Raw genomic sequence first — 12500 nt, forward strand, 5'->3', positions numbered from 1 at the left:
GAGTGATAAGTACGACAGACATCTTGAGAAGAAGGGAGAGCAATGGAGCAAAGGACATTGTTGGAAAAGGTAGCGAAAAAACGTTGGCGTGCTTCCCATTTGACCTCATGTAGAGTGAGGCATAGTTTGGTCTGGGAACTGCTACCTCAAACTCAAACTTGTAGGCAGGGCAGCTCAAATAAAATACATTATGGCAGCCACTATAATTGGCGCAACTGCATGCAGAGCAATTTGAATGGTCATGACCAAGTTGAACACATAGAGGGCATCGGGCTGTGGGGGGGAGGTCATGTCTACGAAAGATATACTCGGCAATATAGGTGTAGAACTTAACCTGTTACTCCCAGGCAATGTGTATAGCCTTCATTACAAACCACTTGATCTGACGGGTACAGCTATAGGCGTGACAACGCACTAGAGCACTAGGAAGTTCCACTACATGTAGTGGACTCCTGCTCCAAATGGCAAGACTGTTGCAATAAATCACCGGAGTTTATGATGCCAAGAGATTTCTAATACCATCATCTAATTGTTAAAGCAGCCTCTGGGAGGAATGGTGTTGCATTGTACTGCTCCTGCATCATAGTCAACAAGGCAGGCAAGTAGGTCATTTTCAGTCTGACCAATCCTTGTTGTAAACAGGGCAATCAGCTGGGGAGATATTTCTGGTATTAAGGGAGGAGTGAGGCTAAGCAGGAATAGGATTGTCAGTGAGATCAGTCTGGGTAGAAATGCATGAGCTTGGGACTCAGATGTAACTATTACAAAGCATGAACTATTAGAATAGCTGTGGAAGGAACTTTGCCTACTTGCTTTTGAAGTAGTATTGGAAAAGGAGAGTATTGATCCCACTTGGCTGGGCTTAAAAGAGTATTCAGAAGTTTGAAGAGACAAGGACAATGTGAGGATGAAGAATAGTAGTAAGGAATGAGGGGGCAGAATAAGAAGAAGACTGCTGGAGGAGGAGGTGGAGTAGAGGATGTATTCTTAAGGTCGAGTAACGGCCTGGGTGGATCATGTTGACAGCAAGCATTGAGCAGTGGTGGGAGCCATGAGGAGAGGCAAGGGTCAGGAAACCAGAGGTCAAATTCAGTTGACTAGTTGATGAAGGGACAAGCCTAATGCCCCTAATAAGAATACATAATCTTTATTATTGGCCATAGTTTGCCTAAAATATGTAGGAAGAGAAGTGATCTACCCCTCTGGGGCAAGGGCTAGGCAAGTAATCAAGGGAATACCATGCCCTTGGCTTCTCAAGGCCATTCAGGACTGACACAAAGCCAGCCTTTCATACTCCCAGCTCAGTTCTTACACCTTAGGAAGTGTACAGGAAGGAGGGATTGATGAACGGGAAAAGGAAAATGGGAGAAGAAAGGACCATGCAAAATTGGTTGAGTTAAGGACTGAGGCCCAAAGTAGGGGTGATCCTCAACATTGGGCTCCAGTCCTCTTATACCCTTCCCACTGTAACAAGACATGGGATTAAGATGAAATTAAGCTGTAAGACATTAAGTTTTTGCATTTATGATGTATGCAAGGTATTTGTGGTATTGATAACACCACTTCCAATTTAGCCTGATATTGACTTTTTCCCAAGAGTATTCTGGCAGATGTCAGAATAATAAAAGTGGAATTTTCTTTTTACCTCTACTAATTATAACAACATTGATTATATTATACAAATAATTCCTTATCTAGCCATTTCATGTATCTGACAATGCATGGTCATTTGCTAAAAAAACATGGTGACATTATTCAGCTCGGGGCCCCTTTATCACAGTGTATTACAGAACTGCTAAAGATATTGCAATCCTTTTTTGTTTGTTACAGCAATCATGTAAAAAAATATATATACATTTTTGGAATATTTGCATTCCACTTGCACGGTTCTTATATAGCTAACTATATAAATGTAAAGTAGAATTATTTGTGTATTTCTCGGTATTACTTTTCAGGATATGTTTGATCCGCATTGTTGGGGGAAGGAGTCCTATTATGATGAAATAGCACGTGTACAGAAAGAAGAAATGGACAGAAGAGAAAAGGAGCGAAAGGACAAGACAAAGGTGAGTAGGAAATCTTTTTTTTTATTGTAGAATAAGAGAAACATGTATAAGAAAGACATGGTGACATAAAAAATAAATGTCCAGTATTTCCTGGGTCTTCGGTAATAAGTAAAGTAACTATTCAAGTGTTTTCTTAGACATAGGGTTAGTATAATGCCCTTTGCCTTGTTAAAACTTTAACAAAGACTTGTACCACTGTATATTTGTAAGATAACAAAGCTAATTTATTTGAAGTAGGACATGAATAAATTTATAGAGTTTGTTGGCTAGTGATGTTAATTTTCATCAAATGATGTATTATTGCAAAGACAGTAGCAACTTCAGATAGAAACATGAGAGAGCTTGGGTTTTTGTCATGTTCATAAGTAATGTATCATGTTTTTTTTACATAATGCATTTATAATAAGTAGATCCGGTTCATGATATTATACATTAAACTAAGTAGTATTACTATTCTAAAGAAGCACATCCTTCATTTAGTCCAAGCAATTGTTTTAGTTTTATTCAACCAACTCATCAGCATATTTTACCTACAGGTGGACATAATCTCAGGTACCAAGAAACCCCAAGAGGAGGAAGCCAAGAAAAGAAAATCGCGTTTTGACCAAGGAGGACCTTCTACTAATATCCTCAAACCTATGGTTGCTCCTCCAACTCTCACTTCAGTGCCATCGGGAACAAAAGCTACAATAGATGCTTTTGGAGGCTTAAAAAAGACCAAATAGCTGTAGAAAACTTTTTTTTTCTTCTTTTCTTTTCTTTTAAAATATCTACTGGATTGAAAGAGGAAATATATTTATATTCCAGGCTCTCATGATTTTGTTAAGACATTTATTTTAACATTCTATGTATTTTTTTATAATTTTTTTAAAAAATGTTGCTATGTATTATACCAAGTTTTCAGAAAGTAGCAAACAGGCTTTGCTGACATAATATTTGCAAGACATTTTTGACCATTTGTATTCATTAACTGCTGTAATGGAATTAACAATATTGATTGTAGTTTCATTTTGTAATATGATCCTATTGAGATCCCTCTTATTGATTCACATAAAGTAGATGATAGCAGTTATACTGACATGAATGCTTCTAGATCTTTTGTTATATTACAGTTACTTCATCTCCCAAAGGTTCAGCATCCCATATTTCTCTCACTTTCTCTCTTTTATCCCAATTTTTGGCCTTCTCATTCTGAGAGTGGATACTCTGTTCTATTCCATGTTGAAGAGATAAAAAGATACTTTCGACTACCTTCCACATCCATACTGTTAATACTATTCATTAATGATTACACTTCCCATACCCCCAACAAAACCCCCGATGCTGCATTTATAAGTATTTACAAAATTCCTTCCAATTTTTGTGTCCCAGTTTTAACACATTGTCTGAAAGTGCAAATAAATTAGGTATAAAAATATAACTGGTATTTAAAATGTCTCACCTCATGATCTCCTGTGGAATGAAGCAAGTAGGGCAGACGTATCAGTGATAGAATTTTATTTTTTGAAATATTTTTAGATATATTAGTGAGGATTACCAGAATCTAGACTTAAGTGCTGGTTATTCTTATTGATAAAAGCTGTAATACAAATTATGTATACTACAATCAAGGATAATAAAATATTCATATTATGTCTTGTAAATTTGTCACTACTCCTTTTTACAGAAATCTACTATGAATGTATCTATGGATATAGTATTATTTGTGACTACTCTTACCAGTAAATTATTTATACATAATGCAAAAATATAAAACTATTTACATATCTACAGATATGAACAAGAAAGCACATCTTTCTTTGTTGTTAACAGAGATAAGCTCTATAAAAAAAATAATAATAACAAAAGATATTTTTGAACAATAAAAGGTATACTTTTAAAAGTCAACACTTCATAGCTACCTATAAACAACAGAAAAGCTTTTCCTAACAGTAGGAATATCTGGCTGGATTCTGGTTTTAACCATTTTTTAAAGAGATTCCATTCTTTAACATAAAAAACTATCAATAGCTTTTAAAATACGACATTATCCAATGTGACTGAAACAAGACAAACACAAAGGTAAATTAACTTCTATCTCTTCCCAAGACGGCAGCAGCATGCCTGAGTTTTGTTGTAATGCAAATGTTATCATCAGTGCAGAATAAGAACAATTTGTGTCATTTACTTCAGTGATATCATATGGCATATGTTTCACATTTGTAACCAATATCTTCTAAAATTTCTATATTAAAAAAAAAAAAAAAAAAAAAAAAAAAAAAAAAATATATATATATATATATATATATATATATATATATATATATATATATATATATATATATATATATATATATAATATCAAGGTAACTGATAATTCGGTGCTAAAAGTTCAAAAAACTGAAGTCTCCTGAATCTTATTTTACTTTCATTAAAAAACGTATTTTAATGCAGAAGAGCCTATGTGAAAAATAATTACTTCACAAAGTAAGAGAAATAACTGATGTGGTGTCATGTAGACCTTTAACCAAATTACACATTCTAACAAGACTAAGAATTATGGAAATATCATCCAATGTTCAGGATTTATCATTAGCTTCCTGCACCATTAACAATACTGATATCTTGATAACAGTATTTCTTATTTATTGCATGCCCAATTCTTTTCAAATCACTCCCACTGGCTTCTGAGCTGGCAGATACCCAGCTTCATTTCTGTGCACCACCATAGCATTTGAATCTCTGTGGTAATGGGTCACATATATGGTGCTGTCAAGGTTACTAAATTGTTTTAGGTATTGGATGCATAGATATTTCTAATGGTGATGCCTAGAATCCTAATGACAACGTTGGTTTGAAGTAATATTATAATATATTAGTTATGTCTCTTAGTTTGTGAAGTTATTCTCTTTTATGCATGGCTTCTCCACATTTGCCACAATGAACTTTGTTCATACCTCAACAACAAATTCTGGAAGAATTCTTAATAAATATATTTTTAAATTATATTTTTTTATGAATTCACTAATTAATTTATGTCTAACATACAGCATGGTCCATTTCATGCTTTCTATATAACTATATTCCAATATTTTTTAGGTTCTACTTGTCATTTATAATGCATACTAAGAGTGAACTGGACACTTAAAAAAACAAAAACAAAAAAACATATGCAATATAATAACACTAATAAACTTCTGTGAGACTAGCAAGTGCATTACCCTCTGTGTTTAAAGATGAGAATGTGATTGTTGCATAACTGGACTTGGAATTATTATCATTATTATTTAAGTCTAATGCAAATTGGCCACCACAAGCCACAAGCACAATTTGACCAGTACAGTGTCTTTTACAGCAGTCTTACTCATTAAATAAGAACTGCATGAGGAAACCAGTTCAATATACTGAATACATGCCATACAGAGCTGAAATGCACTCTCATTCTACATTAATACATAATGCAAAGTCCTTGATGTAACAGATAATTTCAGTCATTAATTATTCAATACTGTTGTTTGAGCCCTTCAGTCACTGTAGAGCACATGTATACAGCTCAGCTAAGAAATGAGACTATCTCACATTTCACTGATGGTGTCTCTGTTGAAGGTGTTGATGCTGCAGCTGATGTGGGTGTTGCTGCTGCTGTTGCTGCTGCTGCTGTTGCTGCTGCTGTTGTGGGTGTGAACTAGTGTGCTGGTGATACTGAAGGAGGTGAGGCAAGTGATGATGGTGATGGTGACCGACAGTCTTGTGGAGGGGTACTGGTTCCAAGGGATGTGCAGGGGTACTCATGCTCATGGGGGCTGAGACAGGTGTTGGAGTGGCAGCTGGTGATGACACCTGAGTCACTATGTGCTTCTGTAAGGATAGTGGTTCTGATATCTCCTGAAATCAAGAATGAATCTTGGTGAGAAACTCCATGCTTTTTTAAAATCACAAGATGTGGTTTTACAATGCCGGTCCTAAAATCTAGGCTAGTATTTTCATAAGTAGTTCAAGTTAAGAGAATCCCATCCGATTTTGATAAATGCAACAAAATCCATCCATCATTAATTAAAACACCTAGGGAAAAACATATAAGTATATTCTTTCTTCCCTTGTAGATGTATTTCCTAAATTATATAATACTTCTTCCCACTGCTGACTGACTGCTTTCAACTTCTGGTGCCTGCAATAGCAATTAGCTGCTTATAAACTACAAGAGTAATCATGACACTATGTCCCATATCAGAACTAAGAAAATGCTTTCCAAATGTATTACATTCCCCAAAAATAGGATTCTATACATAATGCCTATAACTCTATCCCCTATGCATTCTTCACACGCCACATATGGATACCAAAGCAGTCATATTCTTCCTACATTAGAAATAAATAGTACATTTAGGCAACACACAACAAAACAATCACAAGAATACTGTGACACCTCCTAAAACTATTAATGCTCATTATCCAGTACACCTAATACAGGTTACAACTGAACATACCATCTTACTTCCCATCATCTACCACAATACCATCTAATTTCTTTGATTTATCCATCCAGACACTTGGAAAACTGCTAGTGAAAAACATATACTCTCAACAGCTAATAGCCATCACACTTACTTGTCCCTCAGTTGAAGTAACGGACTTGTGCAAAGAGAGAGGCTGAGTCAACTGAGTCAGGTCCACAGTCGAAAGCATGCCCGTAGTTCCATGACCTATAGGCACATGAGGGAGAGTTGGATCCACATGTAACAGAGCAATACTACTTCCTACTCCAACACTTGATGGCACTACTATATGTGAGCCTGCCTGAACAAGCTGAGCCTGGGAAATGTGAGTTGGCTGACCCACAGCAACATTAGCAATAGGTTCACTATTTTCTTGGTGTGGCAGACTGTTGTTCAAACCTTCATTCTTAACTAATCTAGTAGTTATATTGCGGGAAACTGTGTCAGAATCTTCTCCATTTAATGTATCATCCCCTTTCCTCTTACGACGAGCTTTTGTACGTTGGGCAATGTTCTGACGACGTGCCATTCGTTGTTCAGGAGTCTCATTTGCTCTCCTTTTCCTCATTCGTTCTGCCGCTTTTAGGCGACGCACAGCTTTAGCCTCATCACTTTCTGTGGCTCTTCTCAATCTCATACGCTCTGCAGCTTTTTGTCTATCAACAACCCGTTCTTCTGTTGTCATATTCGCTCGCCGACTTCTTGCTCTCGCAGCTGCTTCCAAACGTCTTCTCATCTTATGCTCTTGATCTTCAGTTGCTCTTTTCCGTCTCATGCGTTCAGCTTCCCTTAATCTACGTACTTTTTTTGCTTCATCAGTTTCCCCAGCTCTTTTTTCTCTCATTCTCATAGCAATTCTAACTCTCCTTTCTGACTGGGCCTCTTCTGAAAGCTTAGGTCGTCGTCGCTTTGTGGTCTGGGGCTGAGGTTGCAGGCTGGTGGTTTCATCAACAGCTGCTGGCTGTAGAACTACAACTTGGCTGCTTCCACTGTCTGAAGGAGCAGTCCCTTGTTTCATTGCTTGAAGTGATGCATTGACTTGTATGTTCATCATCAGTAGCTCTGTCAACAAAAAAGAAAAGGAATTGAATAAACTGCAAAGAGAGGTTTACAGCATTATTAGAGTCATATATAAAAATATTATTGATATTTTATGAACTGAGTACCAACCTGCAATATCACCTGCAGTATAATTATATTCAATCACTTCTTGGTCGTTGCCGGTTTTGTGCTGGGGGTTTGTTACAACTGACTGGAGAGCTTGCCGTACTAAGTCACGCTGTGGCCCTGCCGTTTGCTGCGTTCCTTCTTGCCCTGTTGCCATTCCCATCCCTTCTATCTGTTCTGATTTCTCCTTTTTCAGGTCTCTTGGATCTGTCTGTGAAGTAAGACATGCAGAGGAGACATTTGAAGTAGTTACCCCATCAGCTGGCATCATCTGCCCTTGTGACTGACTCGTAACCACTCCTGGACTTGACCCTGTAGTGAGAGACACTCCAGCTGTCATTGTTGTAGCTGGCATGGTGGTCAGGTTTGTGGCAGCATTCTGCCTTACCACAGATGATTGTGTGTGGACCAGAGATGGAGCTTGAGAAGTATGATGTTGCGATGACAGGCCACCATCTCCAACAGTTGATACCAAGATAGCAGAGGGCCCTTGGACACCTATAACAGAATCTGCTACACGGAAATATGCTGACCCCCGATCTGTTTGGTGGGCAGTCATGAGAGGTCCACTTTGTGAATGACTTACACCCTGAGTTACAACTGAATGGACATGAGGCAGAGGTTTGTGATGAGAGGTATGTGGAGTCAATTCCAGGGGGACTGCTTTCTCTGAAACTGTAGAGGCATGAGAGGACAGGTCCTGCGGTGTACTCTTTGAAAGGTGTGTCGTAATATTTGCTGGGTGACTGTGGCGAGCCAAGTACAAGGGGCCATCATGGTCAATCTCTTTAACTACTGAGTGCTGGGATGAATGCACCCCTACTCTGTACGTTGGTATGTGAGCACTCAACCCACCCTTGTGGGAAGATAAATGTGGTGATGCCTGGTCATGTGGCCCTCCTGAGCCTGCTAATGCTGCTGATGATATAGTTGGAGCAGATGATGTAGCAGCCAAAGATGATTTATGAGCAGCAATATGGGGACTTATATGCTGAGTCTCCTTACTAGTCTCTGTTCCTGTATACATCTTCAATAGTCAATCCAACTCATTTCTTCTGAAAAGACAGAGAAAGAGCAAATAGAAAATTTTATTAATTTCACTATTCAAATGCAATCAAAAGATATTATTGTAAATTCTTAATTCAGTACCTTTACCAGCAGCTATGGCATAAGAGTTAATTCCTCAAAACTATTTTGGAAAATCTTTTATTACTACACCATAAGAGTAAGTCATTCTTTCACACACAATATATATATACACGCAGTTCTGTTGTAATGTGAGTGCTGAACATTTTGAAAAAATGAGACAAAAAAATTTAAATTATTAGAAAAGATACCAGTAACTACCCAAAATAAAATAATGAATATTTAGTCTAACTACTTAACATGGAAGTAACCAAACTTCCAAAAAATTCTGCTGTAGAATAATATGGCTGGAATCACCTACAGCATTTCAGGGGAAGTTATACCAATTAGATATAGTTCTAGTTTTATGATAATGTGACTTCCATGCTCAATAGACAAATGAAATATATATGTCAATTTTGTACTCCAGACATTGAAAACATTTATCTTATATGGAACTACAACATTTGCAGCAGCTCCCTTGCCCTTCATTCTTCCCTAATACACTCTCAAATATGATGTGCATTTGTTTGGAAAAAGTGCCACTAATTGGAAAAAAAGGTTTCCTGTACATTTAGGACAACCAATGATAACTACCCTTCAATCAACAGGCTAGTCATAAACAAATACAGTCTTGTGTTACTTCAAGTATGGGGTTTCATAAGTTTGATTTTCTGAGAGCTGACTTTTGTATGATTGCTGTATTGGTTCTAGATAGTATATAGGCCTATACTGGTGATGCACCTAGGAGGTCTATCAAACAAGGAACCAGCCTATGCTCTATCCTCTTGGAATTTACATAGAGAATATTTAGTGACCTTTTTAAACTGACATCATAAGTCACAGGTACCATGATCATGCATTTGAGTAAACTGCAACAGTATCACACAGTTTACATTTTAATCTTACATTAGGCAAAAAAGCATATGTATTTCACACAATTTGTGTCCTCTCCCTCACTGAAAATCCTCGTTTAGAATGGATCACCCAAGCTTGTTGAATGGGGTGCGGGGGGTTGCCCATTTGGAAACATTTAGATTCATTCTAACCACATCATACCACCTATTATGAATCTTGACTGAAAAAGTCATATTATTACATATTATTTTTCCACTTTAACCAATTACCTGCAGTATCAAAAATTGACTAGTAGTCAGTAATATGGGTTGTTGGCATGTAATGACAATTTGTAGCCAGCTCCCTCAGTACTTCACATACATTAGGCACCTAATAGCTTATAGCTGTATTCTAACAACTAATTTTTTTAAAAGTGAAGGTTTCTCTTCACCTTGTGCCTGTATCAAATACTGACACCAAACAAATGATGCTGATATCAAAGAGAGATGAACTAACTCTGATAAGCCAACAGAGCAAGGTATGCCATGATATGGTGCCCTCTGTGACTCTGTCCACCACAGTCAATGCATGATATCATACCAACTGTGCCCAAAGAGTAAAGTTTATGTATAAAAGGTATGAATGAGTATGAATATCTTCACAATACAAGAGATATATTGTGAAGATATTCATTCTCATTCATACCTTTTATACATTTGTCAACATGAATACGGTTCAGTAAAGTTTATTTGGACAGTTAAGAACATTGCTAAGATGTGAAATTGAAAATTGACAAGTGGGTGTTCAAGAGGGGAGCAGCCCCTAGAACCTTAAAGAGTAATCAAATCAGAAAGCTTAGGATGAGATTAGAACTTGTCATCCACTACTGCTTTTACCAGAATATTATAAATGCTGATATAAATTTTTAAAAATCCTTCTTTTTCTTTTATCAATTCATCAAACTTTGTTCCAAGAGTTCACTTTGGGGTGGCATGTGAAAGAAGAACAGAGAATAAAGGATATCATAATACTCATAGCACACTAATTGGCATATCTTAATAAAACACCCATGTATCTGTAGCTTTCCTCGAACCTGCCAGTACTCTGGGAAAGAATAAACATGAACCACATGAATTCTGTCATAATAAGAGCTTAGACGCCTCCTTCATGAATCTATGATCAAGTAAGGAACTAGTCCACACTCTATCTTTCTAAATTATATGCAGTAGAAGCTTGTTGGTTTTTGCTAGAAAGTGAAACAATGAGGTATAGTGATCATGAGACACTGCCCTACTACCACTTTGAATGTGAAAGCCTTCTATAACACTAAAGGAATTTTCATAAAGATTTTGGTAGAACATAACTAATACAATTTGAAGAAATAGGTCCCATTTGTAAAGCCACTGCTAGTGTCTCTTAAATGTGTACCCAATAATTTTAATTTGCTATGCAAATCATTCATTTTTAGGAACTCAAACTCTAAAACATATATCTCATTTGAAGGTTTTCTACTTGATAAAATCATCTTTTCTCAAAATACCCTCCTCCAGATAGTGCATTTCAAAGGATAATTATAAAAAACACCGTAAATTACCCATAATCTCCTGAGGCATTTTTTACCCTTTTTCCAACAAAGGCTTACTAAGCAAAAACAACTTAAATACCAAATTCCAATCAATTGAAAGAAATTATGCATTAAAATCAATTCGATCCCACTGAAAGTAAGTAATTTGCTGATAAATTAGTATTCAAATCCATTTATTGAAAAAAATATACCCCGGAAAAAAAAGGGTTCTCGGCTTGTCCTCTCCAAATCTCCCGGAAAAAACGAATGCTCTGCTCTTTTCCGCCCCTGGGACCTCATTCCTCCACCCACGCGCAATCAAATCGAACGAGAAATTCAACCAGCCCAAGCTCTGGCGGGAGAGAAAGTCAGAAAAAGCATCAAAATCAAGAGAATTTCGGGTTTTTAATCAACAACCATGAACTCTTGCAAAGCCAACCTGCGGCAACACTGGCATGGTTTGTGCGTACATGCGTATTCTCCGTCGAAGTTTGGCCTTATCTGAACCTCTAAGTCTATTAATACGTCACTACGGTACTTTTCTTAAGAACCCCGCCCCACGCGCAACCCTGAAACGCGAATATATTTAATTTCTCACCTCAATAATATAAGAAAATGATGGAAGAAGCTACTTCCATTTAGTGTTTACGGTATAAGTTTCGAACTCCGTCGGGCCGGACAGGTGTAACGGATAAAAACAAAAGAATTTGGACGATTCGATCTCCTTATAGGCGATCCGATGCTGTCTTTTATAGGATACGGGAGCAGGTTAAAGGGATTCGGTTATTAACATGTGTCTGTCGCTTGGCTGATGTCCTTGTGACATCTCCTGGGAGTTAAGGATAATTTTCTTGGAAGATTCCGTGAATTATTGAATTATTGGCGTCTTATCCGGGGAGGTTGGCGTCGGGCGGAGACAAGGGAAAATGAGTGCAAATGCATGTGGGGATCTGCACGTGTGGGTTTTTCAGCTATATGTATGCAGAAAAATATATGATATTTGATATATATATATATATATATATATATATATATATATATATATGTGTGTGTGTGTGTGTGTGTGTGTGTGTGTGTGTGTGTGTGTGTGTGTGTGTGTGTGTGTGTGTGTGTGTGTGTGTGTGTGTGTGTGTGTGTGTGTGTGTGTGTGTACACATACCCCCCCCAACACACTCACATGCAAACACTGTATATATATATATATATATATATATATATATATATATATATATATATATATATATATATATATATATATATATATAT

At 37.0% G+C, this 12500-nt stretch overlaps 3 protein-coding genes across 3 annotated transcripts in view; 1 reads left to right on the plus strand and 2 right to left on the minus strand.

The window, feature by feature from the left end:
• Window positions 1–5684, minus strand: part of LOC119574182 (protein O-linked-mannose beta-1,2-N-acetylglucosaminyltransferase 1-like) — a 21409-nt gene extending 15725 nt beyond the window's left edge. The window contains exon 1 of the mRNA XM_037921280.1: window positions 5625–5684. The gene's annotated coding sequence lies outside the window, so the exon portion shown is untranslated. The remainder of the gene's footprint in view (window positions 1–5624) is intronic.
• LOC119574183 (SAP30-binding protein-like) lies at window positions 1956–3703 on the plus strand (the record flags this gene model as incomplete). Its single annotated transcript, XM_037921281.1, is given in 2 exon segments — window positions 1956–2066; window positions 2603–3703. Coding segments are annotated over 2 exon segments (300 nt in total), but the record flags the coding sequence as incomplete, so codon positions are not given.
• Window positions 4414–11891, minus strand: LOC119574181 (mediator of RNA polymerase II transcription subunit 15-like). Its single transcript, XM_037921278.1, has 4 exons — window positions 11833–11891; window positions 7712–8763; window positions 6654–7603; window positions 4414–5930 (listed from the first exon to the last, which is right to left on the minus strand). Exons 2-4 carry the CDS (start codon window positions 8733–8735, stop codon window positions 5628–5630), a joined length of 2277 nt encoding a protein of 758 aa, XP_037777206.1. The 5' UTR covers window positions 8736–8763; window positions 11833–11891; the 3' UTR covers window positions 4414–5627.
• Window positions 11892–12500: the final 609 nt, after the last annotated feature.

Source organism: Penaeus monodon, chromosome 6 (assembly GCF_015228065.2).
Source record: "Penaeus monodon isolate SGIC_2016 chromosome 6, NSTDA_Pmon_1, whole genome shotgun sequence".
NCBI classification, from domain to species: domain Eukaryota; kingdom Metazoa; phylum Arthropoda; class Malacostraca; order Decapoda; family Penaeidae; genus Penaeus; species Penaeus monodon.

Bases quoted from the DNA above. Each gene is read 5' to 3' on its own strand.
- LOC119574181 (XM_037921278.1), bottom strand. From the start codon at position 8,735: ATGTATACAGGAACAGAGACTAGTAAGGAGACTCAGCATATAAGTCCC. The intron at 7,604-7,711 runs GTTGGTACTCAG...TTTTGTTGACAG, and splicing joins TACTGCAGGTGATATTGCAG to AGCTACTGATGATGAACATA. The intron at 5,931-6,653 runs GTAAGTGTGATG...TCTTGATTTCAG, and splicing joins TTACTTCAACTGAGGGACAA to GAGATATCAGAACCACTATC.